The sequence below is a fragment of the Xyrauchen texanus genome, chromosome 16 (genome assembly GCF_025860055.1).
Source record: "Xyrauchen texanus isolate HMW12.3.18 chromosome 16, RBS_HiC_50CHRs, whole genome shotgun sequence".
Taxonomy (NCBI): domain Eukaryota; kingdom Metazoa; phylum Chordata; class Actinopteri; order Cypriniformes; family Catostomidae; genus Xyrauchen; species Xyrauchen texanus.
The window spans coordinates 33,128,851-33,150,064 of NC_068291.1; the positions used below are offsets into that span (position 1 = coordinate 33,128,851).

General features: G+C 37.8%; 3 protein-coding genes across 3 annotated transcripts in view; 1 reads left to right on the top strand and 2 right to left on the bottom strand.

The window, feature by feature from the left end:
* fmn2a (formin 2a) overlaps window positions 1-1,082 on the top strand; it is a 66,359-nt gene extending 65,277 nt beyond the window's left edge. The window contains exon 17 of the mRNA XM_052145766.1: window positions 21-1,082. Coding sequence (XP_052001726.1) covers window positions 21-47 — 27 coding nt within the window. The 3' untranslated portion in view covers window positions 48-1,082. The remainder of the gene's footprint in view (window positions 1-20) is intronic.
* Window positions 1,083-1,238: 156 nt separating this feature from the next.
* LOC127657173 (gremlin-2-like) lies at window positions 1,239-14,284 on the bottom strand. Its single transcript, XM_052145848.1, has 2 exons — window positions 13,772-14,284; window positions 1,239-3,713 (listed from the first exon to the last, which is right to left on the bottom strand). The coding sequence occupies exon 2, from the start codon at window positions 3,710-3,712 to the stop codon at window positions 3,128-3,130; it is 585 nt and encodes a 194-aa protein (XP_052001808.1). The 5' UTR covers window position 3,713; window positions 13,772-14,284; the 3' UTR covers window positions 1,239-3,127.
* Window positions 14,285-15,301: 1,017 nt separating this feature from the next.
* Window positions 15,302-21,214, bottom strand: part of LOC127656624 (regulator of G-protein signaling 7) — a 75,063-nt gene continuing 69,150 nt past the window's right edge. Inside the window, exon 18 of the mRNA XM_052145036.1 lies at window positions 15,302-17,364. The gene's annotated coding sequence lies outside the window, so the exon portion shown is untranslated. The remainder of the gene's footprint in view (window positions 17,365-21,214) is intronic.

Here is a 21,214-nt window from a genome sequence, read left to right on the forward strand (position 1 = left end):
TTTCTCCTTCTGTCACACAGAAAGCAAAACTGGGACAGAAGATGTGAGTTTCTGCCATAGACTACCTAATCCCACAAAGCCCTTTGTGTCCCCTATTGATTATTTTTTATTGGACAGATACTTAAGTACAAGTCAAGCCTGGTCATCATATACAACAATGAGCATAGCAATGACATTATTAATAGGTCTGACTTTTTCAGTAAATTAATATGGTCGTATTTTTCTCTTGTTCTGTGTAAAGACAATCAAAGTTTAAGCCATAAAACTAAACAATGCAAAAAGTTTAAGTGTGTGCTGAACTGTGTTGGGTAAGTTACTCAAAAAGTAATCCACTACACATGACTAATTACTTACTCTATAAATTGTTATCAGATTACTGACATTACTGATTACTTTGTTTTAAAAGTAATCATATTACATATTACTTTTAGTTACTTTCTACAAAACATTTTGGTTTTGTTATTCTAGTCAATGAATTCTAAATAATTATTTATATTTACAGTATGTATTTACTATATACTGTATATATATAATCCCCGAACACTTTATTAGGAACTCTATGGTCCTAATAAAGTGCCAGACTTGATCTTCTGCTGTTGTAGCTCATCTGCCTCAAGGTTCGATGTGTTGTGCATTCTGAGATTTGCTATTTTGCTCACTAGTTCCTCTATTTCAACTGATGTGTGAGGTGTGTTTAACGTAATGATTGGTGAGAAATGTATGCAAACATTAATACTTATTTTTTTTTACCATAATGCTCTTCTCCAATTTGATCTGTTTGAGTTTTGTGTTTAGCAGTTGTCAACATTGTGCAATAACCTTAATAATTTAGCTCAATGTATTTTCATTTAGAGAACCTGACAGCTTTGTATTTCATGGGTGACTATTGCTGTTGTTTCTGTATATTTTTACTGCTACAGTGATCTGATACTGCTGACAGTTTGTTACTGTAAAGAAATTGGCTGCAGCAGCTGTTATGTGTGTTTCTTCCATGTGCAGAAATATGTAGAAAACAATTTCAAACAGCTAAGTGGTAGCATAGCAAACATTGAATAACAAAGGAAATTATATATTTATTTTTAGAAGGCATGTTCATTATATATTTGACATATATACTGTTATTTATATATATATATATATATATATATATATATATATATATATATATATATGTTTTTATTTTGTTGATTTGACATATCATAACATTTCTTTATCACACTTTTGCTATGTTGTTAGATATTGTCATCAATGGTAAATATATATATATATTTAAAAAAACTATGAATCTCAGTTTATATTGTGTACATTGTGAATCATCATACAAACTAAAAGGCTCAAAGGTATGTGGATGAAATTAAGCCAATGACAGCATCTCTGCTGGATGCAGCAAAACCAATGGCAAGTAAAAATATTGTCTAACTGACTTGACTGTTTTCAAAGTCAAAATATAATTAACCCCCTCCAGTATTTTGTTGTTGAGGTCCACATCGCTCAGCATCCTCTTATGTCTGAAATATAAAAGGGCTGAATAGGTAATTCAATATAGTAAAGGTTCACTAGAAGTATACAGACACCCGAAAACCACACCCTTATGTGCTTGTTGAACATTTAATTTAAAAACCATTTGCATTTATAGAGAGTTGATCCGTTCTTTCTTGCTTTAACAGCTTCTACGTTTCTGGAAATGCTTTCCACTAGATTTTGGAACATGGCTGTGGTTGATTTGCTCCCCCAAAAGAAGATCAGTGAGGTCAGGAACTGATGTTGGGTGGTGTATCCTGGCTCACATTCGGGGTTCCATTTCATTTCATTGGGGTTAAGGTTCGGGGTGCAGGTTAGTCATGTTCTTCTACACCAGACTCCGTAAACCATCTTTTGTGGGCCTCACTTTGGGGCATTGTGCACGAAAGCTGAAATACCCAAACCCTGTCAAGCTATTTCTACCACTCAAGTATCAAGACTAAGGTGGTAGGTGGGAGGATCAGCATTTCTTGAAAATCCTAGGATATGTAGACCCTAGACAGGGTAGATAGGTAGATTTTGGCAAATGAAAACGAGGTGGTGAGGAATTACTTTTCAAAGGGTTGTTCTATACAGTTCAATGCCTTCGTGAAGATAACTCAGCTGACGATATATTAAAATACTTAATGCCAAATAATCCAGTACTCAAAAGAACTCTGGAAAAAACTTTGAACATTTTGTACAACCCATAGAATGGACTGTATAACTTCCCCTTACAGCCTTGTTTCAATAAAGAAAAAATGGCATATACCCTGACTAAAGCTGGGTTTGCACTGTACGATTTTGGTGAGACAAATTTCGGGGATCGTACAAAAATTTATTTAGTTGCAGAGCAAAATCTGCTGTCTTCGCTTGCTTAATTTGACATGTTTATTTATGGCTGATTTATTTCCTTTGTAATTAATCGTAGCCTTAAACAAAGTTCTGGCAGTGTTAGAAATTGTGCGTTGCAGTTGTGCAATGTGACTGATCCTATGATGAGATACGACACCCAGTCAACACTTGCATTTGAGACGATTGCGACCACAATCTTGGCTACGATGTGTAACAAAGTTCTCACTGGGATCATATCATACAGTCTGGCAAACAACAATCGTAAAGGACCGTAAATATCGTACAGTGTGCACCTGGCTTAAGGTCCATTAATAAAGAAAAAAATTCAAGATCAGGACCAACATAAACTTAAGCAAGAACTCAAACATGAACTCACATTGACATATCAGATCATTAGTTTGTTTAGAACAGAATTTATATTTACTGTGTCAGTCTTATACTTTGTGATACATCAAACAAGTAATTGAACACTCGTGCTGTTCTTACAAAACAATAAAAAAAAGAAGAAAAAAGAAAAATCCAGTTTCATTTGCAACGCTGCTCAGCAGCAATTTACCATTCCCCTCTAGAGTACTGTGGTTTAGTCAGAACTTGATGAAGGTGGCCAGTTTTTGATTAGTTGTTGTCTTTGGCACATTTTGCACACAAATTGACTGGATGCCCTTGCTGGACAACCTCAGTTCACTCTTTGTCCCAGTCAAAAGGAACACCCGCATTATAAGCATTGTCCAGCTATATATTTGTGTCAGCTTTTATCTATAGGTATTCCTTATTACGCAGTATTGACATTAACAGACACACATTTGCATTGCTTGATGCGTTGCACTTTCCGTTGTCGGTATGGCGGCTGTAGCCCAGGGCAGTGAAGCCGTACAGTAACCGTGGTTATCCGGCTTGGCCGGCAAAATGCACAGGATTGGAATGAAGAGTTGTGGTCTGGCACAGGTGCTGTTTTTTGACTTCGATGCAACAAGGTTTGGGACATCAAGTGGCGTGGGATGAAAAATGAGTTACACTGGCCGTAGCAGAAACGGTTGATCACGGTTCGGCTCAGACATCCCTCCAGGCTAACCGTTTGACGTAACGGCTGTGTTTTGCACCAGTCGCTCTTCAGATACTTCCTCTCAGTGACCACTAGGGCCTCTTGGCTCGATGACAGCACATCATGTTTACCTTTCTGTCGACGTGGGGACTTGTGCTGCCGCAATGATGCTAGCGAGAGGGATGGTGATGACAAATCATTGCCCTTTAGCTTGTAAGGGGAAGGGATGGAACCTTGAGGGCGTAGCTTCTTGGTTTCCGTGGATACGCAAAGGGTCCACACCAAAATGGCAGTTATTGCCAGCTTCCAGAACATTCTATGAGAAAAGATTGAAAAAGGGAAGAAATGTTAGTGGTTTTATTGGGTATTCAAAATAAAACCGTTCTTAATGTATATTGCAGCGGGCATAATGAAGTTATTGCATACTGAAATATACAATATACTATTGTGCTGTATATTAAAGCTGAAGTGTGAAATTTTTTGTGCAACTAGCGTCACCAAACGGAATTGCAAAAATAATTACTGTAATCCCGCCCCAAAGTCACATCATTGTTCAATCTAATGTTGTTGTTTTTTGTTTCTTACATTTTTTTTCTTCTTCTTCTTTTTTTTTTTAATCAAACTGCGCAACTAGCATCACCAAACAGAAATGCAAAAATAATTACTTAGGGGTAGTTTTCCAACTACCCCTAAATCACATCATTGGTCGAGCTAGTGTTGTTTTATTATATCAAACTGGGATAATTACATCACACATCAGATTTAATGTATATTGACATTATTGCTACTGAAATATAATTCAATACTGATTAAAATTTACACATCTTAAATTATAATCAGTAATGTAAACTTTTAGATGACTCTTATAGGTAATTTCATTTCATTACATTTGGATTATGTTTGTATTACTCACTGAATATTTTAATAATTATCTAATCATTTATTTGAAATGTATTAAATTACAATTAACAATCCTGTCGTTAAACATTAGTAAACATAAAATCAAACATAAATAAAACAAACAAACAAAAAACTAACACTGTTACTGAAGACAACGAGAACATGCTTGTAATTTCAATTTAAAAATAATTATTGTTATATAGGAAATTAGGAATAGGGATTGAAATGTAATCATGTAATTGAATGTAATCATGTAATCCATAAAAAGTAACAGTAATCTGAATACGCACTTTATAAAATGTAATCCAATTATAGGTTCTCGATTTTTGCAATCTGATAACATAATTTCAAACACATGTAATCTGTTACTATCCAGCACTGTACCTCATATGCCAAAACAGTTTACATATAATAAACTCCTTATGGCACAAATTGGTACTTAGAACTGGGTTGTAGCTGGCATATGTCATTACTATATTCTTTATAATAATAATTGTAACAGGTAAGCGATGGCAAGGAGGAGGCGGGAACCGGCTGAACAGTAACCAAAGTTTTAATGTCAAAACTTAAAATAAACATAGACGGGGGCCTGGGTAGCCCAGCAATTAAAGACGCTGACTACCACACCTGGAGTCGCAAGTTCGAATCCAGGGTGTGCTTAGTGACTCCATTCAGGCTTGCTGAGCAACCAATTGGACCGGTTTCTAGGGTGGGTAGAGTCACGTTGGGTTAACCTCCTCGTAGTCACTATTATATGGTTCTCGCTCTCGGTGGGCGTGTGGTGAGTTGTGTGTGGATGCCGCAGAGAATAGCGAGAAACCTCCACACATGCTAGGTCTCCACGGTAACGCTCTCAACAAGCCATGTGATAAGATAGCCAGATTGACAGTCTTGGACGCGGAGCCAACTGCGATTCGTCCTCCGCCACCTGAATTTAATCAAGTCATTACACCACCACAAGGATTTAGAGAGCATTGGGAATTGGGCATTCCAAATTGGGTAGAAAAGGGGAAAAATCATGCACATGACACACACGGCTGTGTGCATCTCTCTCTCTCTCGAACTGTTACTCCAAGGTACCTTAAAGAATATCATACTATCACCATGGTACATATAAAAATTATTTCGACCATGGCAACATGTCAATAAAACCATGGTAATACAGTGCAGTATTTTACTGTTATTAACTGATTCCTTTCTCTGTGAGTATACATTGTCTTTTCTTAAAAAGCACAGTAGTACTTCTGTTATGTTGATGAAGTTAATCCCAGTCGTTGGTCTAAACCCTCAGTCCTGCTTATCATGGTGCCCTCTGTCAATTTGGCTTTAGATAACCCACAATGTCAATAACGTCTAACATTTCTGATACTCAACCACTGGCCTTGTCTGTTCCATTCATGCTCTCTCTCCCTCTCTATCTCATGGCAATCCTCTTTCATCTTGTCTGCTGGATTCATTGGGAATAAAAGACACACTCTTGCCTAGTTTTGTTTGTACCTCCCACAGGCTTTTTGAGGGAATGTGGATGCTTTTCTGTACAGACCAACCTAAAGAGCCCACAAAGCTAAAATGAAATAAAATAAACACCAGAGAGTAACGTAAAGCACTATTACCTCCTTTACACTTCATAAAACAAGAGTCAAGCAACAGGCCAAGTAATACTGTGAAACTTGATCCAAATGCCTAAAAGCATAAATATACAGACATAAAGAAAAAGCTTGCTTGCTCAAGTTACAATTTAAAAAGCTTTAAAGAGGATTGACAATGAAATAAAGAGGCAATATGAGGTTTCATTTAGTTTTTTAAAGTATTAATTTACTAATGCTTATTTTGTTCCAAACGTGTGTGACTTTTTTTTCTTCTTTGGAACACAAAAGATGTTTGGCAGAACGGTCAATCTCAGTCCCCATTAAATGTATATGGAGAGAAAAAAAGAAGCAATACAGTGAATACTGACTGATGCTAACATTCTTCCTAACATTTAAACATTTTCTCCACAGAAAAAAAGTCAGCTTAGGTGAACCTGTCCCTTAACATGGTCAGTATGTCATAACTAAGAGTATAATTGATTAGCTAGATTTAGCGCATAGTTTTAAATATTTTGTACTGTATTCATTTAAAGGTGCACACAGTATCGTTTGGTCTGTGTCATCTTGGACTTACACTGACACCTAGCGGCTTGGATGCAGCATCATTTAAAATCAATAGTTTTCGGTTTCAGATGCCATTGTAGAAGTTTAGTATTCACAATCAGCCATGATTATATTAATCAGTTAGTGAAAGTGTCAAATAACAGGACGGTTACTGAGATTAAGCCAGTAGTATTCGGCTGGTCATGTGATTCTAAAATGGCAGCCCCCATGTGTGGACCCTCTCCATGTAGAATAAAACACCTTTTATAAGGTTACTGATACGACTAGAGTCTTCATTTTAATGTGAGTGGTCATGATTTCTGATATATATATATATTACAAAATCACAAATCATGTAGGAGTTAAACTTTTTTAATGAGGAAAAAATTACTGAGTCCACCTTTAATTTCATAAAATTTCTTTGCTTAAGATGTCTATTATCCTACAACTTCCAGTTTATTTTCAGTTTTAAATAATCCCATGTTTTTTTATGTTGCCTCAGACTTCTGGACCCCACTGTATAATGGGTTATCGGAAAGATTTGTTCACTTCTAAGGCTACAGTTAACTGTGACTCGTGGCAGAAAGGAATGGATTAATCACCCGTATCTCCCTCCGTCAGTGTCGCCGGCAGCCATTAATGCTGTTTACTTTTACACCAGTCCCAGAATGCTCATGCAAATAAACAGGGCCGCCCATCAAAAGGGAACACTGTAGAAGCCATGAGGTTACTAGGAAGTGGCCTTTATATCTCTGCTGATGCAGGGTTAAATAATAAGAGCTTTGCTTATATCGGTGGTGAGATATGCAGGGGACATGTAAACAGTAGGCAGAGCACCATGTGAATGTTATTACATCAGGATGTGGAAAGTTTTGCAGTCTTGGGTTTCACTCCTTTCGATGACCACAGAGTGGCTGGAGGGCTCAGTTTACTGATAGCACCTACATAAAGATTTTATGTGAAGGAAAAGGGAATACTGGGATGTGACATTGGGCTCATTAGAAAAGTGGTTCTCAACTGGATTTTGCTTAGGTTCCCAGATTAAATATGCATTTGTCACTGCAATTGTGCATTATCTGCTTTTAAATCACTAAGTGGAGCTATTACCATAGAATAGCACATAAAACTGTGTTGACCGAGCACCTCAAAGCACTTTTGCATTAGTAGCAGTTTGATTAAAAGAGGTTGTTGTGCGTAAATGATGCCACACAAGAGTTGACATTGTGAAACGGGGAAACATGTTAAACGCTCTCCAGTAAAACTTTTGTGTTAGGGTTAGGGTTGTTTTATCTTATCAATGGATTGGAGTATAACATAATAACTAGTTTGTGTGATTCAACCAGACTATTAGGGTGCAAATCTCTTTGGCCACTGCTATTTACACTTAGTGCAAGTAGTCACTCTGGTAATAATATCATTAAAAAGCTGAGGCTTTCCTATTTACATCAGTGCATAAAACTCAAAATGTGTTACTGGGTCAAAGTGACTAAGAATGAAGAAGCAGGTCAAATAATAAACATAAGCCAATAATTCAGTGTACAAAACACACTGTGATCGGCACAAAATGTTTATTCTTGTTGCAAGTGAACCTGTATTTATATAGTCTGGGTGTATTTTCTTTTATCATGCATAGTTTTGTTAATAGTTTTCAAGGGATGTCACAGAATATGTCCATTAACTTCTACCAAGTGATGTGAATTTTCACCAACAAAATAATAATTTTAAAGTTTTAATATGATAATATAATTGCATTTTATCTAGGTCTGTTGATTTAATGCATTAATTTAGTGTGATTAATTATATAAAAAAATAACACGTTAAAAAAAAAATATTTGATGTACCACTTTGATACAGTAGGGGGCAGACTTCGCTCCAGCTGTACAGGCACCTAGTGATGGGAAATCCCATTCTTTTCCACTAACCGGTTCTTTCAGACAGTTCTCTTCAATGAACCGTTCAATAAAACAATTCACCAATTAATTTATGTCATCGGATAATGACATCACTGCACATAATGCTAATATGCCGGCGTCATAAAATACATGCTCAAACACATTCAAGAAATCCATATGAAAGCACATACTGATTTTAATTAATTAAGTTATAATAATAAGGGTGTTTATTGTCATCAGTGTTCCATTAAGTGATCTCACAATACATACTAAATTAAAGTTTTGCACCTATAGCACCCAATACTGACACTGATGAACCAGAGACTGTTGTGCGTGAAAATCCCAGGAGATCAGCAGTTACAGAACTACTCAAACCAACCCATCTCGCACCAACAATTATGCCACAGTTGAAATCACCGAGATCACATTTTTCCCCATTCTGATGGTTGATGTGAACATGAACCAAAACTCCTGACCCATATCTGCATGATTTTATGCACTGCACTGCTGACACATGATTGGATTATTAGATAATCAAATTAATAGGTAGATGTACAGGTGTTCCTAATAATGTGCTCAATGAGTGTATTACTATATTTATAATTATTTTAATTATTCTTAATTACCTTAATTTGGGGGCTTTCTATGTAAATATAGGTATAGTGTGTGAGTAATTGCAATTAATAATATGCACATCATGTAATCAGTTTATTAAAATATGAATCCATAGCCCTAATTTATTCCTGAGCCTCATTCTGTAAAATGTTTGATAGTGAAAGTGAAAATGCGCGCACACAAAAAACATTCACACACATAGGCAAAGACAAAGGGGCCAAAATAACCCTACCCCAAATGCAACACTGCCAAGCAAAGGATTAATCTGGGCATCGCATGGAAGCAGACCATGCACAGACCATGATTGAGCTTCCGGACACAGCCGGAAGGGTGGAGGGCCTGCTTGGAATAACCTCTCCTGTCAAAACTTTCTGGATCACCTTAGGTGGTTTTTCATTGGCTGATTTCATCCAGGGCATGAGGAAACCTCTTAAAGCCAGGGAACGCACCCGCAGCCTGCTTCTCTTGTTGGTATGAGTGCTCTGGTCCATGTTGGGTGTTCGGCTGCAGGGGTCGTTCAGACCAGAGGCTGACAGGGTTGACCGGCCCTGGGTCGTCAGGGACCGCCGATTGGCCTGGAGAAACGGCAACCCCCGAAAAAGTGACATTTTGGGCCAAATACACCACCGCGTTTGCTCCAGGCGATACGAGGTACCGCTTCATGCCCACCGGAGCACACACTCTAGGCCTCGGCCGGTAGGGTGCAGGGCCTGGTTGGAACAACTGCTCCCGTCAACACTTCTCGACACCTCAATTTCATCCAGGCCCAATAAAATCACTTCAAGCCAAGGGGTGCCACCCTCCCCGACTTCAGTCACCATCACTGATGATCTGGAGGGTCCGCTGCTCCCAATACATTGACTAGGGATACCGCTTGTAGCCGGGGAACGTGCCCGCACCCGGCTTCACTCATTAGAACGAGTGCTCTGGTGTGTGTTGGACGTTTCGAGGGCAACAACCATGTGTGGTAAAAGGGGACCTCACACCACAGGGACAATGCGTATCAAACCCAGATCTCCAGCTTACGATGCAAGTGCCTTACATGCTGGACCACGTAGGTGACACAGTGGATGGTCGCGGCCAATGTTAGATGTCTTTAAACTGGATCATACATACTTCCCCTAACCCTAAATCATAGACATTTTTAATGTTCATCTAAATCGTTCTAGTTATGCTCAGCTTTAAATAAAAAAAAAAAAAGAAAAACTTGAAAGCATGAAATTGCATTTTGTGAGTGCAATCTTTGTAAAATTATTATTTAAAAAAAAATTGGTCAGAAGGTGTGGAATCTCAATTTTTTTTTAAGTACTACATTTGTATTATACCTACACTAAAACTGATATTTCAAACTTCCCTGTGTATTGTGGTCCTGCAGTACACAGCTGCTAAAAACTGTTTCAGTGGAATGACAGATGTTAGAGAATCAGTGTAGCGTAAAACAAGCAAACCGCAAGTACCAGCATCTCTCATTTAGAAGAAGCCAGCATGCAGTCCTACAGAGCTAGTGATACCAGCATCTGACCAACTACTGTCAAAACCCACAGCACAGTTTCCCTCACACTTTCATGACTTCTAGACCCCATAAGAAATGTCACATAAAGCCATAAGTGAAATCCTAAATCTCTCTGTTTACCTCAGACCCTCACACACACACACACATAAAAACACACAAAAACACTAACTGGCGCCACAACATTATTAATTTGACAGGGGTGATCATCACTGCAATTATGTACACATAAATCTGTCTTCAACGTTAACACACTCACATACACACAGAAATCTTCAAGCTCACAGGGATAGTTCACTCAAAAATAAAATTCCAGTTGTTGTTTACATCCAGACCTGTATAACTTTCTGTCTTCCATGGAACTCGATAGGAGATTTTAGGTAGAATGTCGGAAAATAAAATGTAATGAAATTGAATGGTGACTGAGGCTAATATTCAGCCTAAAATCTCTTTTTGTGTTCACAAAAGTAATAAAGTCTTACGAGTTTGGCATGGCATGATGGGGAGTAAATGAGCTATGTTTTTAAATTAACATCATACACAGTTCAGTGAAAACACTTATGCATGCTAATAATTACAGAGACATGCATGCACAAGCTTGTTTAAATAAAAATTCCAAGGCATCAAATTAATTGAATCAAATGCAACCACCATATGATTGTATGAATTGCAGTCATGTGTGTGCCAGGTATTGTTTCTGAAAAATGGAAAACTTTAATATCCTAGCTGTGTGTGCTGAGAGCAATTTTGCAACCATCTCCAGACTATATTAAACCTGTAGGTGTCAAGGGGATAGATAATTATTGACGCTTGCTAAGGCTATCTTACTGTTGTAGCTCATTTCCATAGTGTATGTAAATCCCCACCATAGGAACCAGGATGTCCCACGATGAGAACATGAAGTGCTGAACAAAAGAAACCTAAGAAAAGTGACCATTTCCAGAGGTAATTTACTCCACAAGAAATACGATTATACATCGGATGTGGTATAGATGGTTGTGTTCGCCCCTGACATATATCAGCTGTTGGCTCATGGGGACCCAGGTTCGAATCTGGCCAGGGTCATGTGCTGATCCTGCTTTCCCTCTCCCTCCTTTTACTTTCCTGACAATCTATACTCTCCTATATATATATATATATATATATATATATATATATATATATATATAGTAATTAAAATAAGCCTTAAAGTAAAAAATAAATCAAAGTAGAATTCTACAACGAGGTTTCTAAACTCCAGATGAATGCATCTAGATTAGATTTCATCTAAAGCCAAACACAGGAGGTACAGAATAAACTGCTTCCATGGTGTGATTTGCCACCATGTGGTAAGTGGGTATCTAAAGCAGTGAGTGTAGATGGAATATCTCACAGGCAGTAAAGCAGACTTGGGGGTTTGGATATCTGTGGTTTAGGCTTGTAGGGTCAGACTCATGTTACAATACATAGCTGAGATTTAAACTGTGGTTGAACAGTTCAACCATATCAATGACTGAATTCTTCTGATGGCTGTCATCAAACAATGTTTTCTGTCTGGCATTTAGCGCCCTCAAACTCACAGACATTTACTTAGTTAACTAAATGTGGACATACCATGCCTAGCCAATTATAAATAATGTAGACTAAGCAAATATTTTTCCAAATGAGGATGTCCCCAAAGGAAAGATTTGTCAAATTTCCCTAACTTCTGGAGTACATTTTCTCCCCACACTATAACAAGGTATAATCCAAAGTATACACAAAGAATAACCCTTTTACCCTACATGTATGACCCTAACCCATAACCTAACACTAACCCCTAACCCAGCCTATCCTAAACCTAATCTAACCCTAACCCTGGACCTTACTTAAACCAAACCTAACCTTACCTTAACCCTAGACCTAACCTTAGCCCTAGCCTTAACCTAACACTAAAACTATCCCAAATCTAAACCTAACCCTGGAACTTCCCTAAACCAAACCTAACTTTAACCCTAGCCCTATCCTAAACCTAACACTAAAACTATCCCAAATCTAAACCTAGCCCTGGACCTTACCTAAACCGAACCTAACCTTACCTTAACCCTAGACCTAACCTTAGCCCTAGCCTTAACCTAACCCTAACACTATCCCAAACCTAACCCTAACCCTGGACCTTCCCGAAACCAAACCGAACCTTAACCCTACCCCTATCCTAAACCTAACACTAAAACTATCCCAAATCTAAACCTAACCCTGGACCTTCCCTAAACCGAACCTAACTTTAACCCTACCCCTATCCTAAACCTAACACTAAAACTATCCCGAACCTAAACCTAGCCCTGGACCTTACCTAAACCGAACCTAACCTTACATTAACCCTAGACCTAACCTTAGCCCTTGCCTTAACCTAACCCTAACACTATCCCAAATCTAACCCTAAACCTGGACCTTCCCTAAACCGAACCTTAACCCTAGCCTAAACCTAACACTAACACTGTCCCAAATCTAACCCTAAACTTGGACCTTACCTAAACCGAACCTAACCTTACCTTAACCCTAGACCTAACCTTAGCCCTACCCTTAACCTAACCTTAACACTATCCCTAATCTAAACCTAACCCTGGACCTTCCCTAAACCGAACCTAACCTTAACCCTAGCCCTAGCCTAAACCTAACACTAACACTAACACTATCCCAAATTTAACCCTAACCCTGGACCTTACCTAAACCTAAATGTTACTTTAAAACACAATTCATATGCTTGAAAATACTGTTTTACCACAGAGTGGCATGAATAAGCTGGCTAGTGGGAAACTTTTCAAGGCTGTCAGGTTCTAAATCCGCTCAGTATAATGTGCTCTGTGGGGCAGTCACCACATTGAACTGAGTTGCGGCTTATCCTTTTCTGTGCCCTTCTTAAGAAGGAAAAAAAGAAAAAACAAGACTGTCTCACAACCTCACACATTCCCTCATACACACATACTGTCTGTGTTCTCATCATCAGATACTCACTGCAAGACACTCAAGCTCTACAATGTGTGAACCAATGTGTAAATAACCCCCTCCAATGTGTGATCGCTCCTGTCCTACTCTCAATAGCAATTTTCATGATAAACATTATTTGTTTCATTACACATATCTTGTTGTGGTTAAGAATTCTGAATTTGAATTGACACTAAGGCTTTCATTCTACTTAACATCTGCTTTGTGAATTCCACTGAAGAAAGAAAGTCGTACATTTTGAAACAAATGAAGGTGAGAAAATGACCATAACCCTAACCCTTTAAACCTGTAAGTAGACATGGTTCTAAATAGAATTAAGATCATTATAGATCCTTTAAGGAACCCCTTATTTAGACTGTACCTGTTGATCTGGAGTCGTGTTTTATTGCTGTTTTCCTAAAAGGTCACAGGAGGTCAAAGGTCAAACAGCAAATCAAAGATCATTCAAGGCTCAGAGCTCCAGTTCCAGAAAGGATGTGTGGAAATCCATAAGAGAGACAAGAGGCTTGCCAGAGAAGTACTGACTGTTTCTTGAAGATGTTTGATGGTTTCTTCTCCAGCTGAAATTGTCTCCACCAGCCCTTCCGGTTTCAGTCCAGCTCTGGAGAGGCCAAACATAGGCGGTTACGCTTTATGGCTCATAGTTCCCCCGTTTCAGTCATTTGTGTGGCATCCAGCTCACATTCTGTTTCATTGAGTCCTTCCTGGAGAGTCTTTGAATAAACTTCTCTGTGATTTACTGTCACATCCCACTGCCTCTCCAAAGTGAAGTGAGTGTAGTGAGATGAGAAGAAAAATCATCAGTTCCACACAAGCTGCAAACTGATTTATCTACACCTCTTTCACTCTGTTTTTGGTCTAGCACTCTCTGATACCTCCCCCTGAAGCCCACTGTTGATCAACCAGTCCTGAAAACACATTGTCTCTCCTCCACACGCTCTCTCTCCTCAAACTGCAGCTCACATGAGCTTTGCATCCTCGGCTTAACCCTGTCCCTCTTGCTCTTGTACTGCTGCAAGTTAACATGCTCACAGTTGCTGTATTTTAATAAAACCTCTCTGTCAATATAGAAAAACAACGGTCAAGTGTTTAGGGTCACTTACTCATTCTTTATTATTATTATTTTTCACATTTAAGGATAATAGTAAAGTCATCAAAATTATGGAATAAGATAAATGGAACTATAGGAATCGTGTTGTGAAAAATACAAAATCTATATTATGTTATATTTTAGCATCTTCAATGTAGCCATCCTTTGTATAGAATTTGCAGAAATGTACTCTTGACATTTTCTCAACCAGCATCTTGAGGTATCACCCTGGGATGCTTTTTAAACAGTAATGAAGGAGTTCCCATCAATACTGGGCACTTATTAGCTGCTTTTTGTATTATTCGGTCCAAGTTATCCATTTACAATTTTATTTTATTTTTTTAACAAAATGTTTGTTTTGTAATTAAATAAATTATGTTGGCACAATTATATTTTTGTCTACAAAACTAATTTCAAATATTTAAGTATACGCCTTCAAATCAAAAGGTTTTTAAGATCATGAGAAACATTTCAGTCAAGTGACCCCAAACATTTAAATGGCAGTGTACATCAATACACACACTGCAAAAGAATTTTCTTATTTTGGTCTTGTTTAAAACAGGATCTGTACATTTACATAGGAAGCTATTTTTTCTTATTTCATTGGCAAATATTTTATTTTTTCTTGTTTTAAGAATAAATACAATGTAATTTTTATTCTTAAAACAATAAAAACGTAACACTAAATCATTAGAAAATAAGTACATTTTGCTTATGTACATTTGTTTTGATGTTTACATAATCTTCTGGAAAACAAGACAAAATACTAATTAGTATTTTTTTATTTTTTTTCATCCAGATTACTTTAGATACAGTATACATGTATATTGTCTTGATCAAAACAATTGTGGGCTTGGTTTCTGGAACATTTTGATATGTTCGTTGTGGCTTTATCGAGGTGCCGCCTAAAGGTTTTTCGTAAGTGTCTTTTCTAAACGCCAAATGGTTTATAAACAAGTTTTGACAGCACATCAAGGCAATACAAAGCAGCTGTGTAATGTGGCCTAAAAAGACAAAAGCTTTGTCAAAATAATTCATCTTTCACTATGCACATAAATCTTTATTTGGTTTATGTTGTTACACAGAACTGGCAGTTCATTTTATGCTTTCTTTTCTTATTCTGTCATTTGTGGGGTTCTAAACTCGTCTCCATTTGACCACAATAAGAATAACATCCCTCTCTTGTTCCTTTTGTCTCTCAAATACACATACACACACACATTGAATATTCTGAATAACAAATGTAAACAACATATTTGTACACACCCAATAAGATATTTCACTGACCATACACATATTGTGGTGGTCTTGGTGCTTCTAATGATGATCCAAAGAAGCAAAAGTAGTTAAATGGCAGGTGAAATTTGTCATATACTTGATAGCTGGAAATTGTTCTATCCAGAGCTTGTTATTAATATTGGATGGTTTGGATCGAAAGATTTGTGTTCATACTGCACACTGAGACAATCAAAGCCATGATGATACAGTAACTCTCAGAGGAACCTGGTGGATGGAGTCATTGCTCTCTAGTGGTTAAAAATGCAACAGCAACACAAAAATTCAGATGAATAAACAGAAAATTCATATTTTTGCTGTCACTGGTCACTATATCAATAAATTAATTTGCCGCTTTGTCTTTTTAAATGGTCACGTAGTCTCACAATTAATACAAAATCATAAAAACCGCAAGTATAAAAATTATATGAGAATCGGAATAAAAGGTTTGAAATAGTTTTAGATGAAGAATAGCATGTCACACGGCAGGACACCGCTGTCACTGTTTGAAATGTCATGTCAACGTCCTATTTGTTCAGGCTGGTTGGTAGGATAAATTAAGATTGATATGGAGATGAAACATAAATACACACATACATATGTACATTACAATTACAAGCTATTAAAGTATAGAAAAGCACACAAAACATGTAACAAATTCATACAAAGCTATATGATTTCTCTGCAGCAAAATATCAGAGTAACATTTTTGGACAGGAAAGTAGTGACAGGAAATTATAAAGGAAAGAAAGGGGGGATTAGATCAGGACATGACACATTCCAGATTTAAACATGTGTTTCCTGCGGGAGCACTACAACTTTTAACATGTCAAAAACAAGTGCGCAACTGCTGCGTCAGCTCAGCCCAGATAAAGTCTTTTACAGATTAACATTTGGCATGGCGAATGAGAAATCTTTGTGTGACTTTCAGATAAAGCACTGTCTTTAAAACATCTTTAAGTAAAAGTGTGTTTACCGATGGTGTAAAAAAAATTAAATAAACAGAGAGGGAGACAAAAAACTAGACCTGACGGGACACGGCCAATCGCTTCTGATATATCCCATGCGACTTTACAGGTGCGATAAAAGCATGTGTGTGCTAAAACCTTTATAGTGCAATAAAATCAATGCAAAAGAGATGAAAGGTGAGTAGGAAGAGATCATCTCTGTGTCTAAAGATTCTTGATTTTACACAATGTGCCTACGCTGTTATTTTTGTGATATAAGATTTTTGACATCATTTAGATCAGTCTACAACTGGAAACATAGTCCTGACAGACAGAAGAGGAAATAAGACCTGAACATCATTTTCCTCTTTTGAAAGACATTGCTGCGTTTCTTAAATATTAGAAGTCCATAATGTCTAACTGTCTGACAGACTGAAACTAGCAGGTAGCAAGTAGAAACTGACGTAAAAATTCAGTCTCTTGGACATGCATGTGATTCGGTCCATTTTCCAGGGTATCTGGGGTCTGGACGAATCAAACGACAGAGATGAAAATGACAGCATCCTCATCCTCAGTGGATTGTTTTGAGGCTCAGCAAGATTGGACGACAGCAGACAGCCTCTTAGATATCAGAGATTTACCCTGAGAAACAAATAGGTCAAAAGAACAGAGAGAAAAAAATTACAGTTATTGAGCAGTGACATTTAAAAACAAAAATCTTTAAGCATGCTAAAAAGGAAATGACATTTCAGTGGGTTATTTAAAAAAATAAATAACCCTAAAGGAGGTTTCCAACACTGATACCTCATGACAATGAATGCTAAGCAAAACACTTCAAATCCAGAGGGGTTACATTAAAGGTGCAATATGTAACAATTTTTATGTAATATTCACTTTTTTTTCACCAATGTGTGAACGGCTTGAAACGCAACTTAAAACGAGCCCTTCCCGGACTTCCTAGGTTGCCTATTAAAGCCTGTAGTTTGATTTTCATGCGAAGGTAGTGAGTCGATTTTGCCCGGTAAAATCCAAAGGATGTGACCTTTATGCACGCTCCTGAGAGCCTTGCCTCAGACAGTAATAGCTTCTCTTCCGCTATTCAACAGCGACAATAAACTGCAACACTAGGTAACATTAACTTAGAGATGGAATCCAGCAAACGTCTGGCTCCCAGCACAACACTGACTCCTACACAAACTCTTGAGTAAGCAAAAAAAAAAGTATCTACTGAATCCCATCTGGCTAAGCATGAATGTGATCGTGGTCAAGTGAAAACTAGAGTGAATATTGGCAGGGCATTTGATTACTGAAGGGACCTTCGTTCGGTTTTGGTGAATCACGTTCAGTCTCTTTGTACGTTACGTCATTGTTTTGGTCGATGCTCGTGACCCTATGGAGTGTGTGCATGAGTGCGAGCACGAACAGGTGTCATTAATAACAAGGGTTTCTGAATCTTACATACTGCACCTTTAAGAGAATAGTTTGCCCCCTCCACAAATTGTCATCATTACCTCACCCACATTTTGTTCCAAACCCGTATGACTTTACGGTGTGAAGAAATGACTGAAATGTAAATTGATATTCACTAAAAAAATCTGGTCTTCCACACAGCTCTTAAATCTAATTCATAATTGCGCACATTCAAATATGGTGCCGCAAGATGCAATGTGCCCAGTTTGACGTCTGTTCTGACTCGGTTCTGAGGGGAAGATTATAAGTGAATAATTTCAATTTCGGTCTATTCCTCACACAAAGCCATCAGATGGCATCAGAAGACTTCACACAAGTTATATGGAATACTTTTTAACCATTCACTGTTAGGGTTGGGAATCTTAAAGAATTTTTACTTTTAATTTTCAGATTCCTCTAAACGATTCCGGTTCCAGTAATGATTCCAGTTGTTCTTTTAATACTTGTATTTAAAAGAATTATTTAGAAATGAGAAATGCAATTCTTATTTGCTCTTGGAATTGCGAATTGTCCCCGGAATGTCAATCAAGGGTCACGCCAACATCCCTGCAGATTACCGACTGATTCCTCTGACAACCACCACATATCGGCCATCTGGTCTTCACGCTGTCGCTCTCCAACTGATGAAAGTGATGTGAAGCAGGGGTGTCAGTTTTGATAATCTCAGCTTGCTGAAATGCACATCTTTTTTTTTTCAATGCAAAATGGATGTTGCCACTATTAAGATGGCCCTCATTAAAGAACAATCAATATTGAACAATTCTTTTATTCTGAATGACTTTTTTATATCTCACTCTCTGGACTTTTTTTCTCCATCGCTGATACCTGGCAGAATCCTGGTGAAGAAATGGCCAGGGGATCTAACACAGCCAGGCTGTGACTTTTTAAATTCCCCACAGATTTCAGGGCAAGGAAGTGGCGTTGCCACTGTGCACAGAATGCTGCCTATGGACATGTCTTCCAGTTTTGAGGTCCAATAATTAATGGGTCCTGCTTTCTGTGCACTTGTGTACAGACCTCCCAGATTTAATGTGGAGAGTGGTGGTGGTGTAGTGGGCTAAAGCACATAACTGGTAATCAGAAGGTCGCTGGTTCGATCCCCACAGCCACAACCATTGTGTCGTTGAGCAAGGCACTTAACTCCAGGTTGCTCCGGGGATTGTCCCTGTAATAAGTGCACTGTAAGTCGCTTTGGATAAAAGCATCTGCCAAATGCATAAATGTAAATTTAATAAGGACTTCATCCAACAACTTTCAGACTTTCTCTCTGGACTGGTGTCTCGTGGTGACAGACTCCTGATACTTGGGCATTTTAATATTCACGTATGCTGTCCATGAAAACCTCTGGTAAATGAATTTCTCTCCATCACAGAGTCTTTAAATTTTGTAAGACATGTCACTGGTCCTACTCACAATATGGGTCATACATTAGATCTTGTGTTATCTTAAGATCTTTCTGAATCCAACTTCCATGTCTAGGAGATGTAGTCTCCAAGATGAATTGTTCCACTTACAAGCTGGATATTCTTTTGCTGTACCTTCTTAAAATGTTTTCATAACTACAATCCTGTGTAACAGCTATAATTAACAGCTCCTTAGCAAATGGAGTTGTTTCAAGTTCAAATCGAAATTTCTTCTACATCGGCTTAATTACAGTGTGGTGTCCCTTAAGGGTCGATTTTAGGATCCTTGTTATTTTCACTGTATATGCTTCCTCTGAGCTCTATTTTTCAAAGTACAGCATATCTTATCACTGTTATGCTGATGATTCACAATTGTATTTCCCAGTGAGTACAGACAAGAATTGTTAATTTGAGAATGCCTTAAATTGCTTCAAAGATATTAAACATTGGCTGGCAATTTTTTTTTACAATAAATGAAAGCAAAACCGAAGTTCTGATTTTAGGTTCATCCATGTCCTCTTTAAATGGCTTGGGTGCCCAGTTAGGTCCTCTGTTGTCGAATGTACAAGATCATGTAAGGAGTCTTGGAGTGATTTTAGACTCCTCATTACTTTCAATAAGCAGATCAGTGCTGTTGTCAAGGGTACTTTTTTCCACTTTTCACTACAATAATTTTTTTTTCCTTTTTTTAGACCTTCTCTTCCCTTATTCCCCCACCAGAACACTCAGGACTTCTGATCAACTTCTATTGAGGGTTCCTCGTTGCCACTATAGATCTAAGGGTGACTGTGCCTTTTCTGTGATAGGTCCTAATCTATGGAATAGTCTCCCTTTTCATGTGAGGTCAGCTTCAACATTAGCCATTTTTAAATCTTCTTTGAAAATGTATCTTTATTCTGTAGCTTTTGAAAAGATCCTTGAATAGTTTGAAATGGATAAATACATGATGATGTTTAAAGGTTTTTATTTATTATATTATGTTTTATATTTAACTTTATATCAATCAAAAAGTTTTTATATCAGTCATAATTTATTTATTTGTTTGATAAGTGACGCACGTTGTGTCAACTTCTGTTGTTTTTAAATGTGCTACATAAATAAAGGTTGTGCTTGACTTGACAATTATTTCTGGAATCGAAAAGAGCCGGCTAGAGACTCTTTCAATTGGGAATTACAGTAAATACACTGGTAGAACTGTGTTTTTACGCTGTACAGTCAGAAGAGGGCAGCGCTGCTGCAGAGATGCTCTGCTGGAAACACTGGCAGAGTATTTGAGGATGTGATCCTGCCACATCAGTGGATAATTGCATGCTGGAGAACCGTTAACATTTACATTTACATTTATGCATTTGGCTGACGCTTTTATCCAAAGCGACTTATTACAGGGACAATCCCCCCGGAGCAACCTGGAGTTAAGTGCCTTGCTCAAGGACACAATGGTGGTGGCCGTGGGGTTCGAACCAGCGACCTTCTGATTAACCTTGCTGATTAACAGACCTGTGCTTTAGCCAATACACCACCACCACTCTAACAGAACCGAAAGTCACGAAGATCATACACTCTGGTATTTTTATAAAGAATGGAACCGGTTCTGAACAAGAACTGGTTCTCGGTTCCCA

Excerpts from the sequence above, each read along its gene's own strand:
- LOC127657173 (XM_052145848.1), bottom strand. The coding sequence starts at position 3,712 with ATGTTCTGGAAGCTGGCAATAACTGCCATTTTGGTGTGGACCCTTTGC.